The sequence below is a fragment of the Acomys minous genome (genome assembly GCF_964271855.1).
Source record: "Acomys minous genome assembly, chromosome: 5".
NCBI lineage: Eukaryota > Metazoa > Chordata > Mammalia > Rodentia > Muridae > Acomys > Acomys minous.
In genome coordinates, this window is record NC_140494.1 from 17271144 (window position 1) to 17292569 (window position 21426).

A 21426-nucleotide genomic window follows, 5' to 3' on the forward strand; every position below is an offset into this window, starting at 1 on the left:
ACTACACTTGAAGAAGCTGCTCAAGGCCAGGACTGGATTCTGTGTGTTTACCCACATGTTTGATCTTTAGTGTTTCAGCCAAGAGTTTAACCAAGGCCTGGCTTAGTTTCACATCTATAGAGGGACACACACAGCCTCTAGTCATACAGGCATCCAGGTGTTTGTGTGTTTCTGTCTGGACAAGAAAGCAGGGGAGCTTGGAACTCTAATATTACCTACTGAATTTCATGTCAGAAAAAAATTCTGTGCATAATTCAAGGAATCTAAAAATAGTAAAAAATTTCGCATTCTATAAGTAATTACTTCTGGCTTAAAGTATTTAGTATTGTATATCAAAAAAAGGGTTTTAATGTTAAATGGGGAAATACCTTGGGCAATTTTGAAGTATATGAGTGCTTCAGAGTTTTAGTGGGGAAAAACATGTACAGAAATCTGAAAGGAAATAAAAATGTTATAGGGTTCAACCATGATTCTCTTCTCTGTTTCAATGAATCACATTTGTTTGTTTTTAACTAATGAATGAACATGCCTTATAATGTTGTAAACATCCAATAAAAGGAGTGACTGACTGAATCATATTTTCTGTAATTTTAATTAAGATACAGAAAAAAAAGTTACATAGTACTATAAACAGCTGTTTTCAAAAACAGAAACCTGTGGAGAGATGACTGAAGATACTTTTAGCTTTTTCCTCAAGGGGAAGGTCCTCTTTGGAACAGCAGAAGCTCCTTAGATGATTAGCATGTCATGTACTCCCACAGACCCTAGTTAAGAGTCCTGGGGAAACACGGGCAGAAAAACCAGAAGGAATGAGTTAGGGAGAAAGGATCCATGTAATTTTTTTCTTTTTTGGCAGCTTTTTTCCCCCCAATATAAACAGCAATGCAAAATAAGTTATTTTTCTTTTTCATGCTGGTGTATAAAGCATGTGGGTTGTACATTACACTAAAAAGTTCTCTCATTCTGATCTCCAAAATAAGTTATTACTCTTTTAATGTTTCAGTTTTAAGTGAGATATAGGTAATAGTATCTTTCATTTGTCTTTTTCATGGTATGAAAGTAACATTGATTTATAGATGCTAACTGTATTTCCTTATACTTGTATAGTTTATTATATAGAAAAGAAATATGTATACAGACAAAATGTATATATTTAATTTTATATTTAAAAGGGACAATATGTGATTTTGAGAGATTTGTAATACTTTAGAGTGTTTAATATTTTAACTATCAGAAAACTGGTACTTTATCTTTTATTTCCCCCTCCCCCACTGTTCCTTAGGGTCACCCTAAAGTATGTGAAAAATTGAAGGCTCTTATGGTGGAATGGACAGACGAATTTAAGAATGATCCACAGCTTAGTCTCATATCGGCAATGATTAAGAACCTTAAGGAACAAGGTGTTACATTCCCAGCCATTGGCTCTCAGGTATTTTGTGAAGTTGTGTGTTACAGTTTAGTTTTTCTTCTCTAACAGTTATGCATTTTTAATTTTTTTAAATTTATAATTTAAAAATTATAAATAATTAGTTTTTACTGCTGTAGAGTGGTTAGCTAATAACATTATTTTATTTGTAGATTCAAAAAAACAAAACCAAACTTCTTTGTGGTAGAATACTGGTGTGCTAAAGCTCTCCTGTCTCACTACCTCTCCTTCAGAAAGGAATTGCTTTAATGTTTTGTAATTTAAATTCTTTATTTAGTTTTACTATAACAAAAGTACGTTGGATCAGGTAACGATGGACAGTCTTGTTTGTAACAAGCTGTTAATGCTGTTATTTGGTCTAGAAGAATGATAGCTTAAACTTAGGGTATCTTTTTATTGAGAAATGTATGAATACTGTTCTTTCAAGGGAAGAGATATAAGAGGTCACTGGCAAATAAAGCAAATAGATGATTTTAAAAATAAAAAAAGCTAGATAGAGCCTGAGTCTTCAGCTTTCTCTGTAAAAGATGTGACTGGCTGCAGGGTTGGCTTCTGTTGCACACACAACTGTCTGTGAAATGCAGTGAGTTTCTGATTTGTGTCATATAGAAAAAAGTCCAGGGCCATCTTTTCTCTGTCTTTCTATTCTAGGCAGCCATCTGTAAGGTGTTTAGCTGCTGTAGGGTGACTGAGTGCACAGTAATTTAGTCTATTCTCTTTCCTGCTCTGTGGCTTGGACATTCTAGCAAGTCATGTGAAGCTATGAATGAAACATCCCTCTGTGAGGAGCTTACCTTCTGACCACTGGCCACTTTAGGGAGTCATTAAATTGTATGCTTTTGTCTAGGGCTATCTAGATTTTCTTCCCAAGGCAGTTCCGTTTTGAGTGTTCTTTACGTGTGAAGACTGAGAAGGAGCTAAGAGAGAAAGGAAGCGAGTGGATTATTTTCTTTTTGTTTGGGAAAAAATAGTTCTTAAAACTAAGTTTATGGTGATACATCTTAATAGTCATTCCTGATTAGTAGCTAGGTTTTATTAGTAGTTTTGAGCATTTGAAATTAATGATAGATTTTATGCAGAACAGTCCAATTTACTATAAATTCTTTGGCAACAGAAACTGTCAAAGAGTTATATACATTGAAGAGAAATACAGAGTGGACTTTGTAGAATTGCATTTTCTATACCTGTGAGCTTATTGTCTTCACTTAACAAGACCCCAGATGCTTTCTACCGTGCACACACACTGAGAAGCACTGCTCAGGAGCACAGCCTTTCTCACTCCATAGGGAATTGACATTTTAAGAGAAGGAAACAATAGTGATGTGTTTGACATGGAGCCTTCTTCATCAGTCTAGAGTCTATTTAGATAGTTATGGGAACAACTTCAGGGGTCCCCTAATATAGTCCCTTTGTTTTACATGTAAGGGAACTGATTCTGAGAATGGCTGGACACCACAGACAGAATAATTTTTACAATACATACTCGTGTCGCTTTCTCATAGCTTTCACTAGATGCACTTCTGTGTAGATCAGGCTTCATGGGCAAAAAGTAATAGATACTGACAGGCGCATTTATTGTTGAATGATATAGAAATTACATTATTCTTTTGTTCAAATTATTTCTGATGTAGATAACTAAAGATATTTCATACTAATGCATGGAAAACTCTTTTTATTTTAATTATTAACATCGTGCTAATTGCATAGAAAGGAAAATATGAGATAGAATTGTGATTGTTATATTATTTCTAAAAACCTTGTCATTGTAAACTGTAAAGATGTGGTGAATGAAAAACATGATGTAGGTTCAACTGAAGTCTCCTCTAAAGTTTAAAGCTACCTAGCTACTGAAGTCCTTCTAGTTTTTAATCTACCTAGCTTTTTAATCAAAGCAGACTTAGCAACAACTTCTGAAAACATAAAGATTTCTGTAAATATATAGTTTTATTTATTTTTAATTTTCTCACTTTACATCTGATTGTAGCCCCTCCTTTGTCACTTCCCGATTCCACCCTCCCTGCGTTATACCCTCTCCCTCCTTTAGTCCTCAGAAAGGGGAGCCCTCCTCCCCTAACATCTGACCTCAGCCCATCAAGTCTCATCTGTATTACCTGTATCCTCTTCCTCTGTGGCCTAGCAAGGCCGCCCCTCCAGGTGAAGTGATCAACATGGGGGTAGGGGCCAGCGTCCATGTCAGAAGTCGTCCTTACTCCCCATATTGTGGGACCCAAAAGAAGAATGTGATGCCATCTGAGTTCTTTATAGATTTTTTTAAATTGAGTCGATGTTATATCATTTGCTGTTTCATTTACTCCCCACCTCAGCATCTCTTGTTTTGTAGTTGTCATATGAATTACCATATACATTATGGTAAGCTCCTGGATATAAATGTTATACTTCTGCTTTGAACTCAGAATGGACCTCCTCTCGTCTGATTTTAGAAGCTGCACATGCTAACCTAGACGCTAAATATGTTGTAATGCAACCATGAGAAGCAGATGCTGTTAATGTCCTTGCTTTAGTGGGAAGCTAAGACATGAATAGGATCATATAGCTAGAAAGTGTAGTAGATGTAGCATTTGAATCTAGGTTTGCCTGATTTGTAACTTGTAACTAGGGGTTTAGGAATGATTCATTGATAAAGAGAGATTTGTTAGATACTTACTGACTGGCCAGTTGGAACGTGATAGGGACCAAAAAAAAAAAAAAGTATGAATCGCAATGAATCAAGGGGAAACATTATAAATAGAAGCAAATATGGGCCATGGGTATACAAGTTGGAGTGCATAGTCTGCTCAGGAACCACTATTAGCTCCTGGAAACTGGTATACTGGCTGAAAACCAGTTTGGCAGAAATAGGCTACGTAATTATCTGCATTGAATGTATCACATCCCAAGAGGCCATGAAGGCCTGAGGTTTAGAAACTTCTAATTCCGGACATGAGAATTATCACACATTTTTATCTGCACATTGTCTTCTTTACTGTGTAATTGTAAGCTTTAACACACCGCCAAAGTTGCTTGCATTTTAGCTTATAAAATGTGGTTTTAAGGGCTGGAGGGATGCCAGGTGTGGTAGTGCACGCCTGTAATCCCAGCACTTGGGAGGCAAAGGCAGGTGGATCAATGTGAGTTTGAGGCCGGCCTGGTCTAAAAAAGGGCTGGAGAGATGGCTCAGCAATTAAGAGCACTGACTCCTCTTCGAGAGGACCAGAGTTCAACTCCCAGCACCCACATGGTAGCTTACCCTGTCTGTAACTCCAAGATCTGACACCCTCACAGAGCCATGAATGCAAGCAAAACATCAATGCACATAAAGTAAAAATTAATCATTAAAAAATGTAGTTTTAAGAGTACCCTTATTTATAAATATTAGCTCATACTTTCTGCCTTTTCACCTGAAAGGAAATAGTAAAACAAAACTGTTGAATTTGTATTAAAGATTTCAAAGCTGTTAATTTTAAAGTAATTTGCTATTTTCCTCTCCCAACTCTTATTTTTTGGTTCTGAGAGTTTTCAAAAATTATAAAATTATCTTTGGTTCCTTTCTGGCTTGCTATTGTTTTTAGTTTATTTTTATATTAATCTGGTGGAATGTGGGTAGTCTCTCCACCTGTTCAGTTGCTTTTCATTTTTCATTTCTGATGCTCCTTCCCTTTTCAAGTGGAAGGCTTCCAGAGTGGGTGTCTTTCTTCTTGAGAAGTCCATGGTAGGTGAATGAGAGGGCTCTTGCAAGACTTTAGGTGAGATAAACACGTAGGACAATTTGAGAATGACTGTCACATTTTTTTCTTTTTTTATGTACATTAGGCTGCAGAACAAGCAAAAGCAAGCCCTGCTCTGGTAGCCAAGGACCCTGGCACTGTGGCTAACAAAAAGGAAGAGGAAGATTTAGCAAAAGGTGAGTTTATAACTCCTGGAAGAGGAGGGAAGAATATGGACCTCTGACTGAGTAACAGTTCTTAGCCAGTTACACGCAAAGGAAATGGCCAGATGAAGCAGAGCTGCTTTATTTTTTTAAATGAAGTTTATGGTTTTTTTTTTATTGCCTCAAATAACTTAAATTGTGTTTTTTGCAATTAAAATGTCATAAAAAGTTTAAAAATTTTTTTTAGTAAGGAGCAGATGTATATAACTGCTAATTGTGAAAGGATGTGTCCTAATCATCTGTTACACTATTGAAAAATAGTAATTTCAGTGTACTATTGGCTGTATTAATATTTGACATCTGTAAAATCTTACTGTTCTGCAGCTATTGAGTTGTCCCTCAAGGAACAAAGGCAGCAGTCAACTACCCTTTCCACTTTGTATCCAAGCACATCTAATCTCTTAGCTAACCACCAACACGAAGGCAGAAAAGTTCGTGCTGTGTATGACTTTGAAGCTGCTGAGGATAATGAGCTTACTTTTAAAGCTGGAGAAATAATTACAGTCCTTGATGACAGGTAATGGTTAATTATACATTGAGCACTCTTACAAAAATATATTCTGTAGTATCCTTGTTTTAATATTATCTTATTGAATATAATTACCAAACATAGTCAAAATATTGACTAGATGTCTTAAATAATGGTTAACTTACTTGCCTTATACTACATAGACTCATATTGTAGTATAATTTCCCCTAATTTATGTTACATAAATCATTTTTATTTGCTTTGAAATGTTGTTGTATTTGTTTATTTTTTTGTTCCATCCAGTAATTTAAATTGTTAAATCTTTTAACAGGTTAAAGATTTAGAAAGGACATTGGACTTATTGAAGGATGTTCATGATATATTGAGAGTATTCATATAGAAGTACATACCCATGTAGAACATAATAATCTTATACTTACAGTGCCATGGGAAGAGCTACACGCATCAGATTCTCAAGTTTACCTCATATATTTGATGTGAAATGAACTGTTAGCCAGAAAGTATTTGCAACTGCTTTTAAGAAATGAATTGAGATTGATAAATGTTATTTCTGTAGACTTAAAAAAAATTACTTTAGTCTTTTCGTGTTGCTGAACAGACCTTTAAACAGCAGAAATTTATTTCTCTTGGTTCTGAGACTGAAAAGTTCGAGATCTTTCAGATTTGGCACGTGGTAAGGGCCCTTTCTGGTTCAGTCACAGCTGTGGGTTCGTGTGGTGTCAAAAGGAGCAAAGAAGCAATCAGGAGTCTTGTAAGGTCACTGATCCCGTTCAAGAAAGTTCTGCTTAGTGAATTAGTCACCTTCCAAAGACCCCTTCTGATAAGATTTTAACGCATGGATTTAGTAAGGCACACATTCAGACCATTGTATTTATATTTTAACATTTTCTTTTCTTTCTTTCTTTTTTTTTTAGTCTAACTTTGAATTTCTTTTTTTTTATTTTATTTTATTAATTTATTCCTATTACATCTCAATGGTTATCTCCTCCCTTGTATCCTCCCATTCTTCCCTCCCTCCCATTTTCCCCTTACTCCCTTCCGCTATAACTGTGACTGAGGGGGACCCCCTCCCCCTTTATATGCTCATAGGGTATCAAGTCTCTTCTTGGTAGCCTGCTATCCTTCCTCCGAGTGCCACCAGGTCTCCCCATCCAGAGTAGTACGTGGTCAAATATGAGGCACCAGAATACGTGTGAAAGTCAGACCCCACTCTCCACTCAACTGTGGAGGATGTCCTGTCCATTGGCTAGATCTGGGTAGGGGTTTGAAGTTTACGGCCTGTATTGTCCTTGGCTGGAGCCATAGTTTGAGCGGGAAGAAAAAAAATGATGTAAAGTTTGAGCTGGTTAGTTAGACTAGCATGTTGGTCCTTCATTCTTTGGAAAAAGTGTTTAATAAACACTTGCTGGCTTTCTACCTACTGGGCACTGGGGAGAGTTCTGATTGGAATTTTGTACTACAGGTGGGACCATCTTCCATATGTGCCAGATTGGAAGGAAGACATGTTCCTTGTCAGTGTACGCATGAGAGAGTGGTGGTGAAGGTGTGCAGATGCGGTCGAGTAGTCCACACCCTGTCTTGGTAGAAAGAGCTCTTCTGTTGAAACCCAAAGCACTCCCCAACACGGATGGTTTTAAGCTTAAGGCCTCTTTTGGGGGACAAAGTTCATAGCTTTTTTTTTTTCCTTTTCTTTCTTTGTTTTGAAGTCAAGAATGATGCAACCTTAGGAAGTAAACAATTTTCAACATTTCTTATCTAAAAATTAATAATGGCTTGTTTGACTGACTCTGTTAACCACAGACAAAGTTGAAATGAGAAGAGTCTAATGTCCATGCCATTAAAGGCTCCGAGTCTTTGGTTCTGATAAAATTAAAACTCATGGGGTGAAAAATGCCTAGCAAGGGACTGACATGTGAAGGTTTACTTATAAACATTATGTGTTTGATTTGACAAACTGAAATCTTATTTCAGGTCCCTAGTTATGAGAATAGCAATAAAAGGCAAGACAATTAAAAATCAGTATTTGAGAGTCTGCTGTATTGTTAGGAATAAATGCAAGACAATAATAGTACCAAGAAAGCCTGGGAAATTCTAATCACTACACTGTTCATAGCCCTTTGTTGGCTTCTTAGAGGAATTACTGACCTTTTGAGAGAAAGAACTGTGTTTTTAAAAGCTGCTGTTGATGGGGCTCACTTCCTATTCGTATTAGAGCCTCACACTAACTGAGGTGCTGCTGGAGTTCCTCGCTTCCTGTTTGAACATAGACATTATCTCCTTTGCTGCATGGCTGCAGGAGTCCAGTTTGATGGTGATGTGAGTTAAGTACCGTGGAAGGGGAAAGGCTTACAGGAACACGTTTCTCCTGATGTAAAGCGTTCCTTTTTTCTCTGTCACAGTGATCCCAACTGGTGGAAAGGTGAAACCCATCAAGGCATGGGGCTTTTTCCTTCTAATTTTGTGACTGCAGATCTCACTGCTGAACCAGAAATGAGTAAGTACTTTTCAGTCTACTTATGGATGACAGGTATTCTATAATCTTCTTGGTGAAAGATGAGTGAATTCAACTTTATAGCCAAATGACTTTAATGGTTTTGCCTCTAGGTGTGTTCACTAGTGAAATTCCAAGCAGCACATGGTGTTGCATGCTTGGAATGCCAGCACTTTGGTAGTCTCAACATGTGGAGGAGTGATGCTACACAGCTAAGGGGAGGCCACTCTGAGCTACACTGACACCTTGTCTCTAAAAGCAAATAAATAAAATTAAAAATCTTGCTAGAAACAATCTAAGAATTAAAGCCCTGTGTCTGCCAGTCTTTGATATACGCGCGCGCGCGCGCGCACGCGCACACACACACACACACACACACACACACACACGCGCACACACACACACACACACACGGCACAAATACATGAAGAAGTCTTGTGGAATTTATATATACTGTGAATTTTTCTCAGCTGATAAAAGTATGACAGAAGCAGGCAGAAGCAGATGGATCGCTGTGAGTTGAGCGAGTCCAGGACAGCCAAGGCTACACAGAGAAACCTTGTCTTGAAAAAACCAAACCAAACCAAACCAAACCAAACCAAAACCAGAAATAGGTTTGATATGGAAGACTTCTGCTAGTGACTGAAGGTTCAGAGTCTTAACCACAGTATATACTGTGTAAATATTCCTAGAATACATGACATAGATATGTGTGATAACAGTGAAGAAAAGCTTTTAACAGCAAGTCAGAAATTATAGATCTTTAATAAAATGTTAACTCTCTTGTAACTTCTAAGTTATATCACTTTTGTAGAGGCAGATCTTGATACTCATTCTTTCAATGCACTTCGCCATTGTTAGAACTAAAAAGCCACTGGAACTCAAAAATGCATAATCTTGGGGACTGCACAGATGGCATAGTGGTTACGACCATATGCTGTTCTTCCTGAGAACCCGTTTGTTTCACAGCACCCATGTTGAGTCGTTTACAACTACCTGCAACTTTAGCCCCAGGGGATCCAGTGCCTCTGCCCTTCTAGGGTACCTACACTTACATGCACATACTCTCACCCACAGACAGGTGTGTACACATAGTTAAAAAAAAAAATTAAAGCCTATATAAGCCTATTTGAATGGCCTTACATGGTTAACCTTTTTTGTTTGTTTGTTTGTTTTTGTCCTTTGTGTTTGTTTGTTTGTTTGTGAAGCCTTGGCTGTCCCTGACTCACTTTGTAGACCAGGCTGGCCTCAAACTCATAGCAATTTGCCTGCCTCTGCCTCCCAATTGCTGGGATTAGAGGTATGTGCCACTTTTGGGGTCACTGGCAAATTTAGAACATCTTTGGACTTGTGTCTGAGACAAGAGCCTAGCTCTCATGTCTGTTATGCAGCCATCTCATCATTGTTTTTCATATGACGATCCACCTTTCCTTGAGTTTTCTGATTCTTTTATGTTTCATCCTGGGCAGCAGGATCAGAGAAACTTAGGTAATGCAGTAATAGTCCTCAGATTTAGAAAGCGTGCTAGCAGAATTCCTATAGCTTCATTCTTCTACAGGTGATAGAAGTCAGTGTCACTTGACCTGTCTCATAGATATAAATGCCTCATTTACTTTATTTATTTTAGAGACAGATGTTGTGAAAATACACCATTGTGTATGTGAATACCATATTTTACATGTCACACACATTTAATATCAATTCCTATGAGAAAAGAGGCTGTAAACTTGTGCATTTTCAGTTCTGTGAAGTTTGCCATGTGTTTTCTCTTGGGTGATAGCCAGTGAGTTCAGAGCTGTCCCAGCTTTCTACTTGTTGAGTAGTGCAAAAAAGCAAGCAGAGTGTCTATAGCCGATGTCGCTTTTCTCTGTAGGAAAATGAATCAGCCAAAACCTTTTTTTTTTTTTTGGTATGTAGAATGTTGCGATATGGTGACTTGAATGTAATAAATATGCTCCTTGTGTGTGCAATTAAACGGACAATACCAAAGCCTATAACACATAACACATAACAATAATAACTTCTTTTCAAAGTCACAATCCAGACTCCAGTTGTAGGGCTAAATGACAAGACCAATGAATTTTCAGATCCAGCCATTTGAATTGTTAGTTTTCTTTTGTGCAAGAGATTTTAATCTTTCTAAACCAGTTTCTTTAAAATAGGCATACCTTAAAGGAATGTTTGGGAAGTTTGTGAGGGCAAATTTAGTCTTTCATCAAACATATTGAGAGTGTAATGAGTATTACTTTTAGTTCCTCCTATTGTGACATCTCCGTGTTTTCATCTTTATTCCTAACATTTTCATGTCTAACTGACCTCGTTGATGCAAGGACCAAAGTCCAGGAAACATGATCCTTCTCTAGAACTGTCTCTACTTTTGTGTTACTTGAGTTATTTGTCTGTGCTATTTGGGGGTTGCCATGTGAACAACACCCTTGAATTTTTAGTTACATTGAATAGTTTTCAAAGATTGCTTTGTGAGCAAGAGAAATCTGTGCTTATGGCCAGTTGTTTGCCGATTCTCACTAGCCACGCGTTACTTGTAAGTACAGTGAAACCAGAATGTCGGACTCATGTGCTGGCCAGTACACATTCCTGCTGAGGTCACGTACACGTTTTTCCCCAAGCTTTCATGCTGCTTTGGGTAGAAAGCTCAGTGTCATGCCAGAGGACATGTGTGGTTTTCCAGTTCATTCTGTTGTTGTGACATGGTATTTCATCAACAATAATTTTTCTTTTGATTTGTCTGGTCATTTAAAAAGAATTATTTTAAATTACAGAATCTACTTATGCCAGCATTAAGCTTTTAATTCTAAAGTAGGTTAATTTTATTTCAGAAACATAACTTAGTTTTAGTGAGATTGCTTATAGGAAACAAAGGTTTTTGAGGAAATTAGGAAATCTAGGCAGATTTATAAAGTAAATTTCCATCATTTTCTAAGATATCTTCAGTTTAGTTGTTCCTTATATTGAGTCTCTAATGTCCACATTCTCAATTAGGACTTAGAACTTTTAGATCTATTTTAAGGAAAATATAATTTTTATATATTTTTCAGTTAAAACGGAGAAGAAGACAGTACAATTCAGTGATGATGTTCAGATAGAGACAATAGAGCCAGAGCCAGAACCAGCCTTTATTGATGAGGTGAGTGATTTTCATGTTGATCTTAACAGGTACTTTGTATGGAAGCTGGATTACTTGTTTTCTTGTACTTGGAATGTTAACTATATAGACAAAGTATATATTCTTTTTACAACTTCTTTGGTTTATTTTTATGTTACTAAGATCTTGTTATTTATCCTGCTAAGGATTAAGGATATAGCTCTATAGGTGAGCATTTGTGTAGCTTGTGTGAGACTCTGAATTGATCTCCAGTGCTAGAGAGAGAGGATAATAAGATAAGGATGAATACGAATTCCTGTCTGGTATTTTATAGATTGGATTTATATTGATGCATTTGATTAATTGGGTACATAGATGATAATTTCCAAATTTAATTGCTATCACAGACAGTATCATAGTGAGGGTTTTTTGTTTTGTTTTTAACATTTAGTTTGTTTTTCTTAGCTTAGATATCCAGGAATGAAACTTCCAAACCGAAGGATCTGTGTGTTTTTCATGTTAATAGGTACTGTGAAATTGTTGAACAAAAGGCCGATTTTACAGTCTTGTTGGTGATCTGTATAAATATCTGCTTTTTCATATGCCCAATAGGCATGAAAATTGCTTCTACATATCAGAGTATGGGACACTTACTGTCTGTTGAAAGAATAAAATAAATTTGCTGGTTTTCAAAATGAAGCTGTTATTAAATTATTACTACATAAACCAGTTCTGTGAAATGAATTATGCTTCTTCCTTGGATTAAACACCTTTGATTGAGAAAAGCTTATGTTAAATGTGCCCATATGTCATTGTTGCATCTGAAACAGTGATTGTTTTTAGTGGTTGTGTTTGAAAATACACTTAGTGGCAGCTGTGTCAGTACTTCTTGGAGTCAGGCTAACTTGGTGGGATGTTTGTTTTAGAATGCTGGAGAGTTGAGACCTTCTGCTTGTGAGGCCAGCACTCTAACCGGGCTGTCTCCAACCCAGACTTGCCATCTCTGGGTTTAAATTAATATGCCATAGGCTGCGATAAAATCTCTGCACATGTTACTACACATGAAAAAATACTGAAATTATGTCTTTAATCATGTTTATAGCTGTATATTTTTTAAATTCATTTTTTAGGTGTATAGGTATTTTTTTATTGCATGTAACTCTGTGCCCTGTGCATACTTAGCACCTGTGGAAGCCTGAGGAAGGCTTCTGCTGTCTCCTTGGAGCTGGATTTCAGACAACTGTGAGCTGCCACACAGGCGCTTCTCTACTGCTAAGCCATTTTTCCAGCCCCTGCACTTACATTTTTATATTCAAACCTATTAATAATGTTGTTTTGAATAGCAGTATCAAATTGTATTGCATTAGAAAAAGTTACTGAAAATAGTTAGTAAAGGGTGCTGTCCCCAGCAAGCCAGATTTGAAATACAGCTACGTTCCTTATGTTTTTTCTGGCTGCCATTACAAGATCATAGAGTCCTGTACTTACATTCTCTTGGGATAGATGAGTATAGAGCACTCTTCTAAGGACCCCATTTTCTTGAAATAATTCCTGAAAGTGAAGTGCTTGAGAAAAATCTTAATCCTCTCATTTACAATTTCTTTCTACACTATACAGATAAAAGCCTCCTCGTGCCCAAACTGTGCTTTACTGTGTGGTGCACTGACTCCTAGGGGCAGTTCCAAGTATTGGTGGCAGTCATGCCTAGGTAGCGCAGTTCACAAAAACAGTGAGCACAGTGAATTGCCAGCATGTAATTTTTACATTTTTAAAATTTTATTTTACTTCATGTGTATGAGTATTTTGCCTGGACTTATTTCTTTGTATCACTTGCATGCCTAGTGTCTACAGAGGCCAGAGAGGGCATTGGGTTTCTCTGGAACTGGGGTAACAGATAGTTACAAGCTGCCGTATGGGAATCCTATGGAAGAGCTGCCAGTGTTCTCAAATTCTGAGTCATCTCTTCAGCCTCTAAAAATAACTTTTTAATGATAAGCTGTTTGTGATTCCTGTCACAACACTGAGAAGCTATGGAAATAATCAATAATCGAGTGCTCTACTAGCTTGAGATATAAAAATAAGGTTCCCCTCAGTTTCACCTATATCAACATAAAGTTGGAATAGGAATGACCTTGAGTCCTGACTCATTTCATCCTTTTAAACTTGAACTTTGTTACTTCAACTCATTAATACTAGTAGAAATCCTTATTAATTCATACAGATCACACATTTTTATCACAAAGAAGTTTAACATAGTCTTGTAGGTGACTTTAATTAAAGTTTGTTCAGATAAAATTTTGTAGGAGATAATGAGCAGAAATATAATGAAGTTATAGAGAAAAATAATTGATTTTGAATGACTAATTAAAAAAAAAACCAATTGTTTGTTTTTGTGGTCCTGGAGGTGGTCCAGAGTCTCACACATGGCAGGTACGTGGTCTTCTAGTGAGCCGCACTCCCGCCTGGTTGAGTGGTGGCAGTGCTACTTGCTCTCTGAGAGGAACAAGAATGGACTGCTAAGATCTAAGGAATCCAACTAGGTCAGGGCACACGCTGCTTGGCCAGATCGAGTCCTCAGCTACGCTCCATATAGAAACCATGTTGTAGTAACAGAAGACAAACATTTCTGCTGTCTTTCTAAATGTCTTAAAATGAGTATAAGTCTTGGAAAGAATATCCATTTTAAAATACACAATTAGTTTGCCTTGACAGGAGCTTTCCTCTACTTACAATCGAACAATTAATTCATCTTTCAGTCTTTGTTGGACGTAACAATTTTACTTAGAATTTGTAGTCTTTACATTATTAGCCTTGTGTGCCTATGTGTAGTAGTACTACTACTTAGGTGCAGTAACGCAGTAATGTGTAGTACACATTGTACAATGTGTGGTAGCATTACTACATAGAAAATACACAGCAGGAAAGTTTGTAATTTTTACAGAGTGTAGCAAATGAAAAACTACATCTTGTATAATATGTGGGTATATTTACGCAATGCCTTTTTTAGTTCCTTCGGCCCTAAATATTAATGGATTTTTAAATAGACCCAAGTAAATGGATATTCTATACATCATTTCACACAAAAAAAGAATAAACTGCAATCTTTTTCTTTTATCACAAACTGAAATGTTGATGGAAAGAGAGCAGAGCAAATCCTTAGAGCCCCACTTAGACGAGCAGCTGTAAAGGCCAGGGCCCTGTGTGGAACAGCTGTCATACTCACTGCCAGCGACAAGTAATGACTGAGCTAGTAGTCATAGCAAGCCATCTTAAGAGGGGTGTTCCAATTGTTGTGTGGCTAAGCTGCAGCTGCTCTAAAACAAAGGGAATTCTTGAACATGGTATAAGAGATTGGGGGAACTATACCCTGTACATTTAAATGAATGGTCCTGTTGTAATTTGAACATTTTGAAAAACACCTAAGAGTAGTGTGCAGGGTCTGATTTTTTTATGATTCTAAAAGGAACACATAAGATGCTAAAAACAAAAGGAAAATTAACCTTCCTAACTAGGAATTATAAAAACATTTTATTCATGACTGAGTTATCAAAGTGAGAACATGTTTCATAGAGATTGGTTGCTTTTTGACATTAACTATTTAATTTCTGTAGGATAAAATGGACCAGTTGTTACAGATGTTGCAAAGTACAGATCCCAGTGATAACCAGCCAGACTTACCAGAGCTACTTCATCTTGAAGGTAACCTCTTTTTCTGTCTATCTTGCAAGCAAAGAATAATCAGAGATCTTTCTACTCTACTGCTTCAAGAGGGGTTTTGAGAGTAACCTTAGAAATGAGACATTACACATTCTTCCTGTACATGTCTCACCTTTCATGTGCTATTTAAATCTCGAGTAGAACTTGAAATCACAGACTTACTATACAAATTATTTTATTCAACATTTTAAAGTGTTGTAAGATAAAAAAGTATATATATTTTGAAATCAGTATTTTAAATTGTCACCATTATGCTTTAAGAAAATCAATTTTAGATTCTATTGACAAAGGATAATTAATACCTTTAGTACTTCATATTAAACTTTTTGTTTCTTTAATTATATGAATATTTTTCAAAAGTTTACTTTCTTTTCATGTATTTTCTTATTTCTTCAAAAATTGTCATCTTAGCAATGTGTCACCAGATGGGACCTCTCATTGATGAAAAGCTGGAAGATATTGATAGGTAAAGAGCTTGAATTGTGTCTTTCTCTCTGAAACCATTTGAGTAAACTGCCTTTTGAAAAAGGTACTCCCGGCTGCAGATATGGCTCATATGGTAAAGAGCCTGCCACACAATTGCAGAGACCTGAGTTTGGCTCCTCAAAGCCCACATAAAAAGTAGGGCATGATGTGGGTGCACCTAGAGGCTCAGCCAGGGCAGCAGTGGTGGGGAGAGGGAGGAAGAAGCGTGGTGCAGAGGCAGATCACTGAGGTCCACTGCACAGCCAGCCAAGGTGACTTTATGGGGTTCAGTAAGAGATCCTGTCTTCAAACTAAAGGTAGATGCCATAAAGAAAAGATACCCAGAGTGCCTCAGGCTTCAGTGTGCACATGCAGCTGTCAGACACATCACACTCAGATAGTACTTCAAATAACTGTTCTTCATTCACCGTTTTTACCTTGACATGAGTGAGGATTTAAGACTCATTTGCTCTTTCTTGGAAAGCAAAGCTCCCATAAGCCTTCGCCGTCTTTCTCTTTTTTATGTAGTTGTACTTACTAAAACAGCATTTACCAGAGCCCACAGGCTGGCTGGCTGCTGATAATGAGGAAATCTAGGCAGTTCCAGCTACAGTCGAGTACTCCAGCATGGGATACGAACCTGAAAACAGGTTTTGTTGCCTGGGGCCAAAGGAAAAAAATCTTTTTGTCCCAAGTCTATTGATTACTTTTTGTTATTTTGATGAGTCATAATTTAGAGCAGTGTATCATTTAGTAATCAAATTATTGTGTAATGTTTCAGAAAACATTCAGAACTCTCAGAACTAAATGTGAAGGTGATGGAAGCTCTTTCATTGTATACGAAGTTAATGAATGAAGATCCAATGTATTCTATGTATGCAAAATTACAGAATCAGCAGTATTATATGCAGTCATCTGGTGTTTCTAGTTCCCAGGTATGTTTTGTAAAGCTCAGGGGTGCTGTACAGATCCTTAAATGTACTTGAGATTATTTGAAATGTCTGTGTTTTTGTAAAATGCATGTGTTGTGTCTATGTCTTTGTGAGTCTATACCATTTGTGTGTACTGGGCCCCTTGGTTGCCAGAAGAGGATGTTGGATCTTCCAGAGCTGGATTTATAGGTGGTTTTGAGTAGTCTGCTAGGAACTGAGCTTGGGCCCCCTAAGAAAAGGAAGTGCTTTTAACCACTGAGTCATCTTTATAGCCCAAAAGGCATAATATTTACAGTGAAAAAAATTAATAACATCTTAAGTTCACAAATATATATTGTGCTGAATATACCAGTATAGTAGGTATGTGTGTATATGGATAAGTAGCAAAATTGCCCACTAAGTAGTTTCCTCACACCCTCTTTTTTAAAGTAATGATATTTTGACCCTACCTTAGACCTGTGAATCAAAATCTTTAAAATTTGGGTTCATATTATAACATTTCATAGGTAATTATGTGGTTAAAACCAGTTTTTCTATCATTTCGAATACATTTGCTAATTACAAATTCTTCTGAGATTTACCATTCTGATGTGAGTCTTTTACATTTAATGAAATATAGGTGACTGTTTTTGGTGATTGTGGTATAGTTGCCTTAGCACATGAGAACAATCTCACTGTAAAGACAGTAGAATGTCTTTTCAAGTATGTAAACAGACTTTCACAATAAGTAAAAATTAAGATGGAATGTTTAAGACTTAAGTGAGTCATGGTAGCTTATGCTGATAGGCTAATTGCTGGAAAGGATGGCTGCACATGTGGAATTTGAGCATTCAGGAGGAAGCTGAGGCAGGAGGATTGCTTCATGTTTAAGGCCAGCTTGGCCCACATAGGCTACAGCAAACCAGTCAGGGTAACAGCCTGCCCATTTATTTCTGCTGTGTATGTGGCTGTATTCTAAACCTATAAAATTTGAGTCCTCACTGGTCCTTTTAAGAAAATTTGCTGACCCCTGCCTTGGCAAATTAATTTGTTCTCCATTCAGTCAGTTGCAGTTCAGATATGTAAATTGTAAATACATATTGTAAATACAATCTGGGGCTAGAAAATAATGAATTGAAGTCCCTTCCAAAGTGTTGGGATTCTCGTTCTGTGTGAGTATGAGTGTGTGTGTGTGTGTGTGTGTGTGTGTGTGTGTGTGTGTGTGTGTGTGTGTTTGTATGTATGTGTATATAGTAATTGAAAATAACAATTTTCATACAATATATTCTGATCATGGTTTTCTCTCTCACAACTCCTCCCAGATCTTTCTTACCTCCATATTCTCCCAACTCCAGCACCCTTCAAGTAAACAGGCAACCAAAACAAACAAACAAACAAACAAACCAGAATTTAAAAATAAATAAAAACCTTTTAAAAGAGCAACATAGGAAGTATGTCATAAATTTAATATAGAGGCTGTGTTAGTATGAAATGTATTTCTTTAACGCTTCTATATGAAGACAAAATCTGTTCATGTAATGCTTTAAAATAAAAACCTGGATTAGGAAGAAGGCTCAGTGGGTAAAGTTCTTGCCAGACTGCAGTTTGGATTCCCAACTCTCTGTGGATGCCAACTGGGCATGGTCGCCCACCTGTAATCCCAGCATGTGGAAATACAGAAGGGATCCCCAGAGCAATCTGGCTAGCTGTAGTAGCCAAATAGATGAGCTTTGGTTGTTGTGAGAGACCCTGGCTGGATTGCTAAGGTGGGAAATGATCCAAGAAGACACCTGGCGTCAACCTTTGGCCCGCATGCTATTGCATACTTATGCATGCATACATACCCATTCACGCAAACACACATGTACATTCAAAACGATAAAAATCACCAGTCTACTAAAAAGTGCTTTTTATAAAATTCTGGTTGATAAAAGTAACATTTGGAAAAAGTTCTAAAGGGGCAAAGTAACTGAATGCCTCTGCTAAGTTTGGAGTGTGCATTAAAGTTGTATAATGAAATGTTTCCTTATCACCTCTTGTAGGTATATCCAGGACCTGCTCAAAGTGGGACCTACCTGGTTGCAGGGAGTGCACAGATGAGCCATCTCCAGAGCTACAGTCTTCCCCCCGAGCAACTATCTTCCATCAGCCAAGGAGCCGTTCCTCCCTCAGCAAACCCAGCCCTTCCTAGTCAGCAGACCCAGGCTTCTTACCCAAAGTAACTTGATTATTGATGGTTGTTTGGGTTTAATGTTAACATTCTTTAATTGGTTGTAGTGGTCTGTAAGCATAAACCTGGATAAGAAAAGCTGGAGGTAGGCACTGCTGTTCAGGCCTCCCCGTCTGTGTGTAGAGGGAGTTTTGAACAAATGTAGGCTAATTCTTTTCCTTGAAGCAAGTATGGGTAGGCCTTAAGAGTTCACTAGCAGTGTTGTGAGGTAGCACAGGCACACTCCCAGAAAGCAGCCGTGTCTGCAAATGCTTCTGTATGGACCTCACTATTATAGTGTACCACCACAAAGAGTGTGAGATTTTAAACACATTGTTATGTTGTCATGTCTGGGGTGCTCAAGTCACTTTAAGGAGGGTAGGGAAAAATGCCCAATACGGGCTGTATGGTGCAGACCAATTGATGTGTTTATGTTTAACACATACTGACTGCCTTACTCCCTATAATGACCTATGAGCGAGATGCATTGGCACCCTATTTTGTTAGTGGGAAACTGAGATGTAGACTATGGTCCCATCCCATTTAGCTAAGATCCAAACCAGGCATCCAAACCAGAGATGATCACATCGCCTGAACACTGAAATTCAATTTCCTTTCTCATAGTGTGGCATGTTTGGAGTGATGGTGGATGCTCTGGGCAAGTACTAAGCAGCCTGTAAATACTGGCTGTCTCCCTTGATGTTGTAACTCCTTATCTCAGTTCACAGTTCCACTGTCTACCTCGTAGCTGAGCTAAAAGCCTGCATTGGACACCAACTTCTTTTTCTTATCTTGCCTCTGCATTGTCTTTTTATCATGATGACTAATATATAATTATTTACTAATCTCCAAAATAAATCTTTCACATTAATATCAAGATATATTAAAGTTGGATACTAATAATTTCTTACCTGATCACCACGGCTGCACAGCTTTTTGTCCTTAGGAATGCAGTTACTATCTAAAGATGAGTTCTCATCAACTCAGACTATGGCATTCATTCTCCAGTCCTTGTCAGTGTCTGCAGGTGTCTGTCTCCCGTCCCCCACCTCACCTTTCCTCCCTCCCTACCTCCCCCCTCCCCTCTCTTCCCCTTTAGCCCCCTCTCTCCTCTCTTTGCCCTCTTTCTTCTCTCTCTGATGCTGTCAAGGCCTTTTCCCCCGCCTATCTGCTCTTGCCCTGGATGCCATAGTGTGTCATGCCATACTGTCATATTTTTTGTTGGTTATCTTTCCTATTTTTACTTCTTGGAAAGATAGAAGTTGGATATATTTTCTTGGAAAACTTCTTCAAATCTTCAGGCACCTTAATGCACTGGGCACCTACCTGCATTTCTGATTTCTTATATAATAAATTACATATTTTTATAGATTTCCCACAACTAGACAGTATTTTGAAACTAAGAAACTAAATCATATTTGTGTAGGAAGTATTAGTATATGTTCACTAAGTTTTCTTTTTCATTTTTGATTGATTTGCTTTTCTTCTTGATCAGTGTTTCCAGGTTGTTAAATTTATCACTCATTTCAAAGAGTTAATATTACCATTGGTGGCTTCCTGCTGAAGCTTTTTAAGGTTCATTTCTCTTTATTATTTCCATCTTTCTATTTTTAAATTCCCCCTTTTTTCTCCCTGACTTTGGAAGTACATACCTACATCAAAGACTCCTTTCTCTCAATGAGACCTTTCTTAACTACCCCATACCCCATGTCAAATCAAAACAACTTCATATCAGTTACTCTGAACAAGTTGCTTTTTGTCCATGTCTGCCCCCTTGCAGCCTCACACATTCTTCACAGTGCTGGGGATAAAACCTTCATCTTTTATGTAGGCAAGAGTTCTACCACCAGTTTATACTGCATCTCTCACTAAATTCTTAAACCTCTGTTTAACAGGTGAAGTAATTGATAAGTAGATCCATAAGCTATGGTGGCTTCATCCTTACTGTCTTCTCAAAATACTGTCACCACCATACACAGTATTTGGACACTGCATGAGTACCACCTCCTAAGTGAGCGCCTTCCAAATGTTCTGGGGACAGATTCTAAAACTAAAACTATATGCAGAGGAAAAAGAAATGGCCTCCTGTGCGTGCCTTTATTGGTTTTCCAGTACAAAGTTATCAGTCCTGAAACATACAATAAGAACAGACTCAGCTGATTGTGTTTATGTTTTTTTACATACCTATACATGCACACACATGTATATGTGTGTAACAGTAATCAGAGAAAAAGAAGCTATCAACTTGAGAGTAGAGATCATGGCAGGGGCTAGAGGGAGGAAAGAGGGAAAGTGGTGTAGTTTTATATTAATTAAGGTGTATAAATTTTTTTGAACAAACAAATAGCCTCCTAGATGTGTGCTGAAGAGAGTTAGGCAAACTTGCCTGTGAATCAGTGAAAATCTTGATGGCCTTAAATTACAATTGGAAAGCTTAGTCAGATATATAGCATTTGTGACTCACCCCAGGCCTTGCTTTTTTCTTCCATTTTGCTTTTTTTAATCCTCCATTTGCTCTGCCAGCAGTTGCCTTATTTCTTTTTCTAAACACAGATTTGTGTTTATACATGTTTAAATATATGCCAGTTCTTCATATTACCTCAGAGTCTTTGTGATACCCTTTTGGGGAATTGAAAAACAGCTACCCACCGCTATCTTAGTTTACTATTTGAAATTGTCATCCTTA

At 37.5% G+C, this 21426-nt stretch overlaps 1 protein-coding gene across 4 annotated transcripts in view; it reads left to right on the forward strand.

Moving 5' to 3' along the window:
- The window catches only part of STAM (signal transducing adaptor molecule), a 53724-nt gene that overhangs the window by 29059 nt on the left and 3239 nt on the right, over positions 1 to 21426 (forward strand). For 3 of the 4 annotated variants that reach the window (XM_084781805.1, XM_084781808.1, XM_084781806.1), the window contains exons 5-13: positions 1283 to 1429; positions 5237 to 5327; positions 5679 to 5871; positions 8244 to 8338; positions 11392 to 11480; positions 15050 to 15137; positions 15567 to 15621; positions 16402 to 16555; positions 18574 to 18749. In XM_084781805.1, coding sequence (XP_084637931.1) covers positions 1283 to 1429; positions 5237 to 5327; positions 5679 to 5871; positions 8244 to 8338; positions 11392 to 11480; positions 15050 to 15137; positions 15567 to 15621; positions 16402 to 16555; positions 18574 to 18749 — 1088 coding nt within the window. Of the gene's footprint in view, positions 1 to 1282; positions 1430 to 5236; positions 5328 to 5678; positions 5872 to 8243; positions 8339 to 11391; positions 11481 to 15049; positions 15138 to 15566; positions 15622 to 16401; positions 16556 to 18573; positions 18750 to 19364; positions 19640 to 21426 lie in introns of those variants that run through there. The other variant, XM_084781807.1, reaches the window with a different exon arrangement.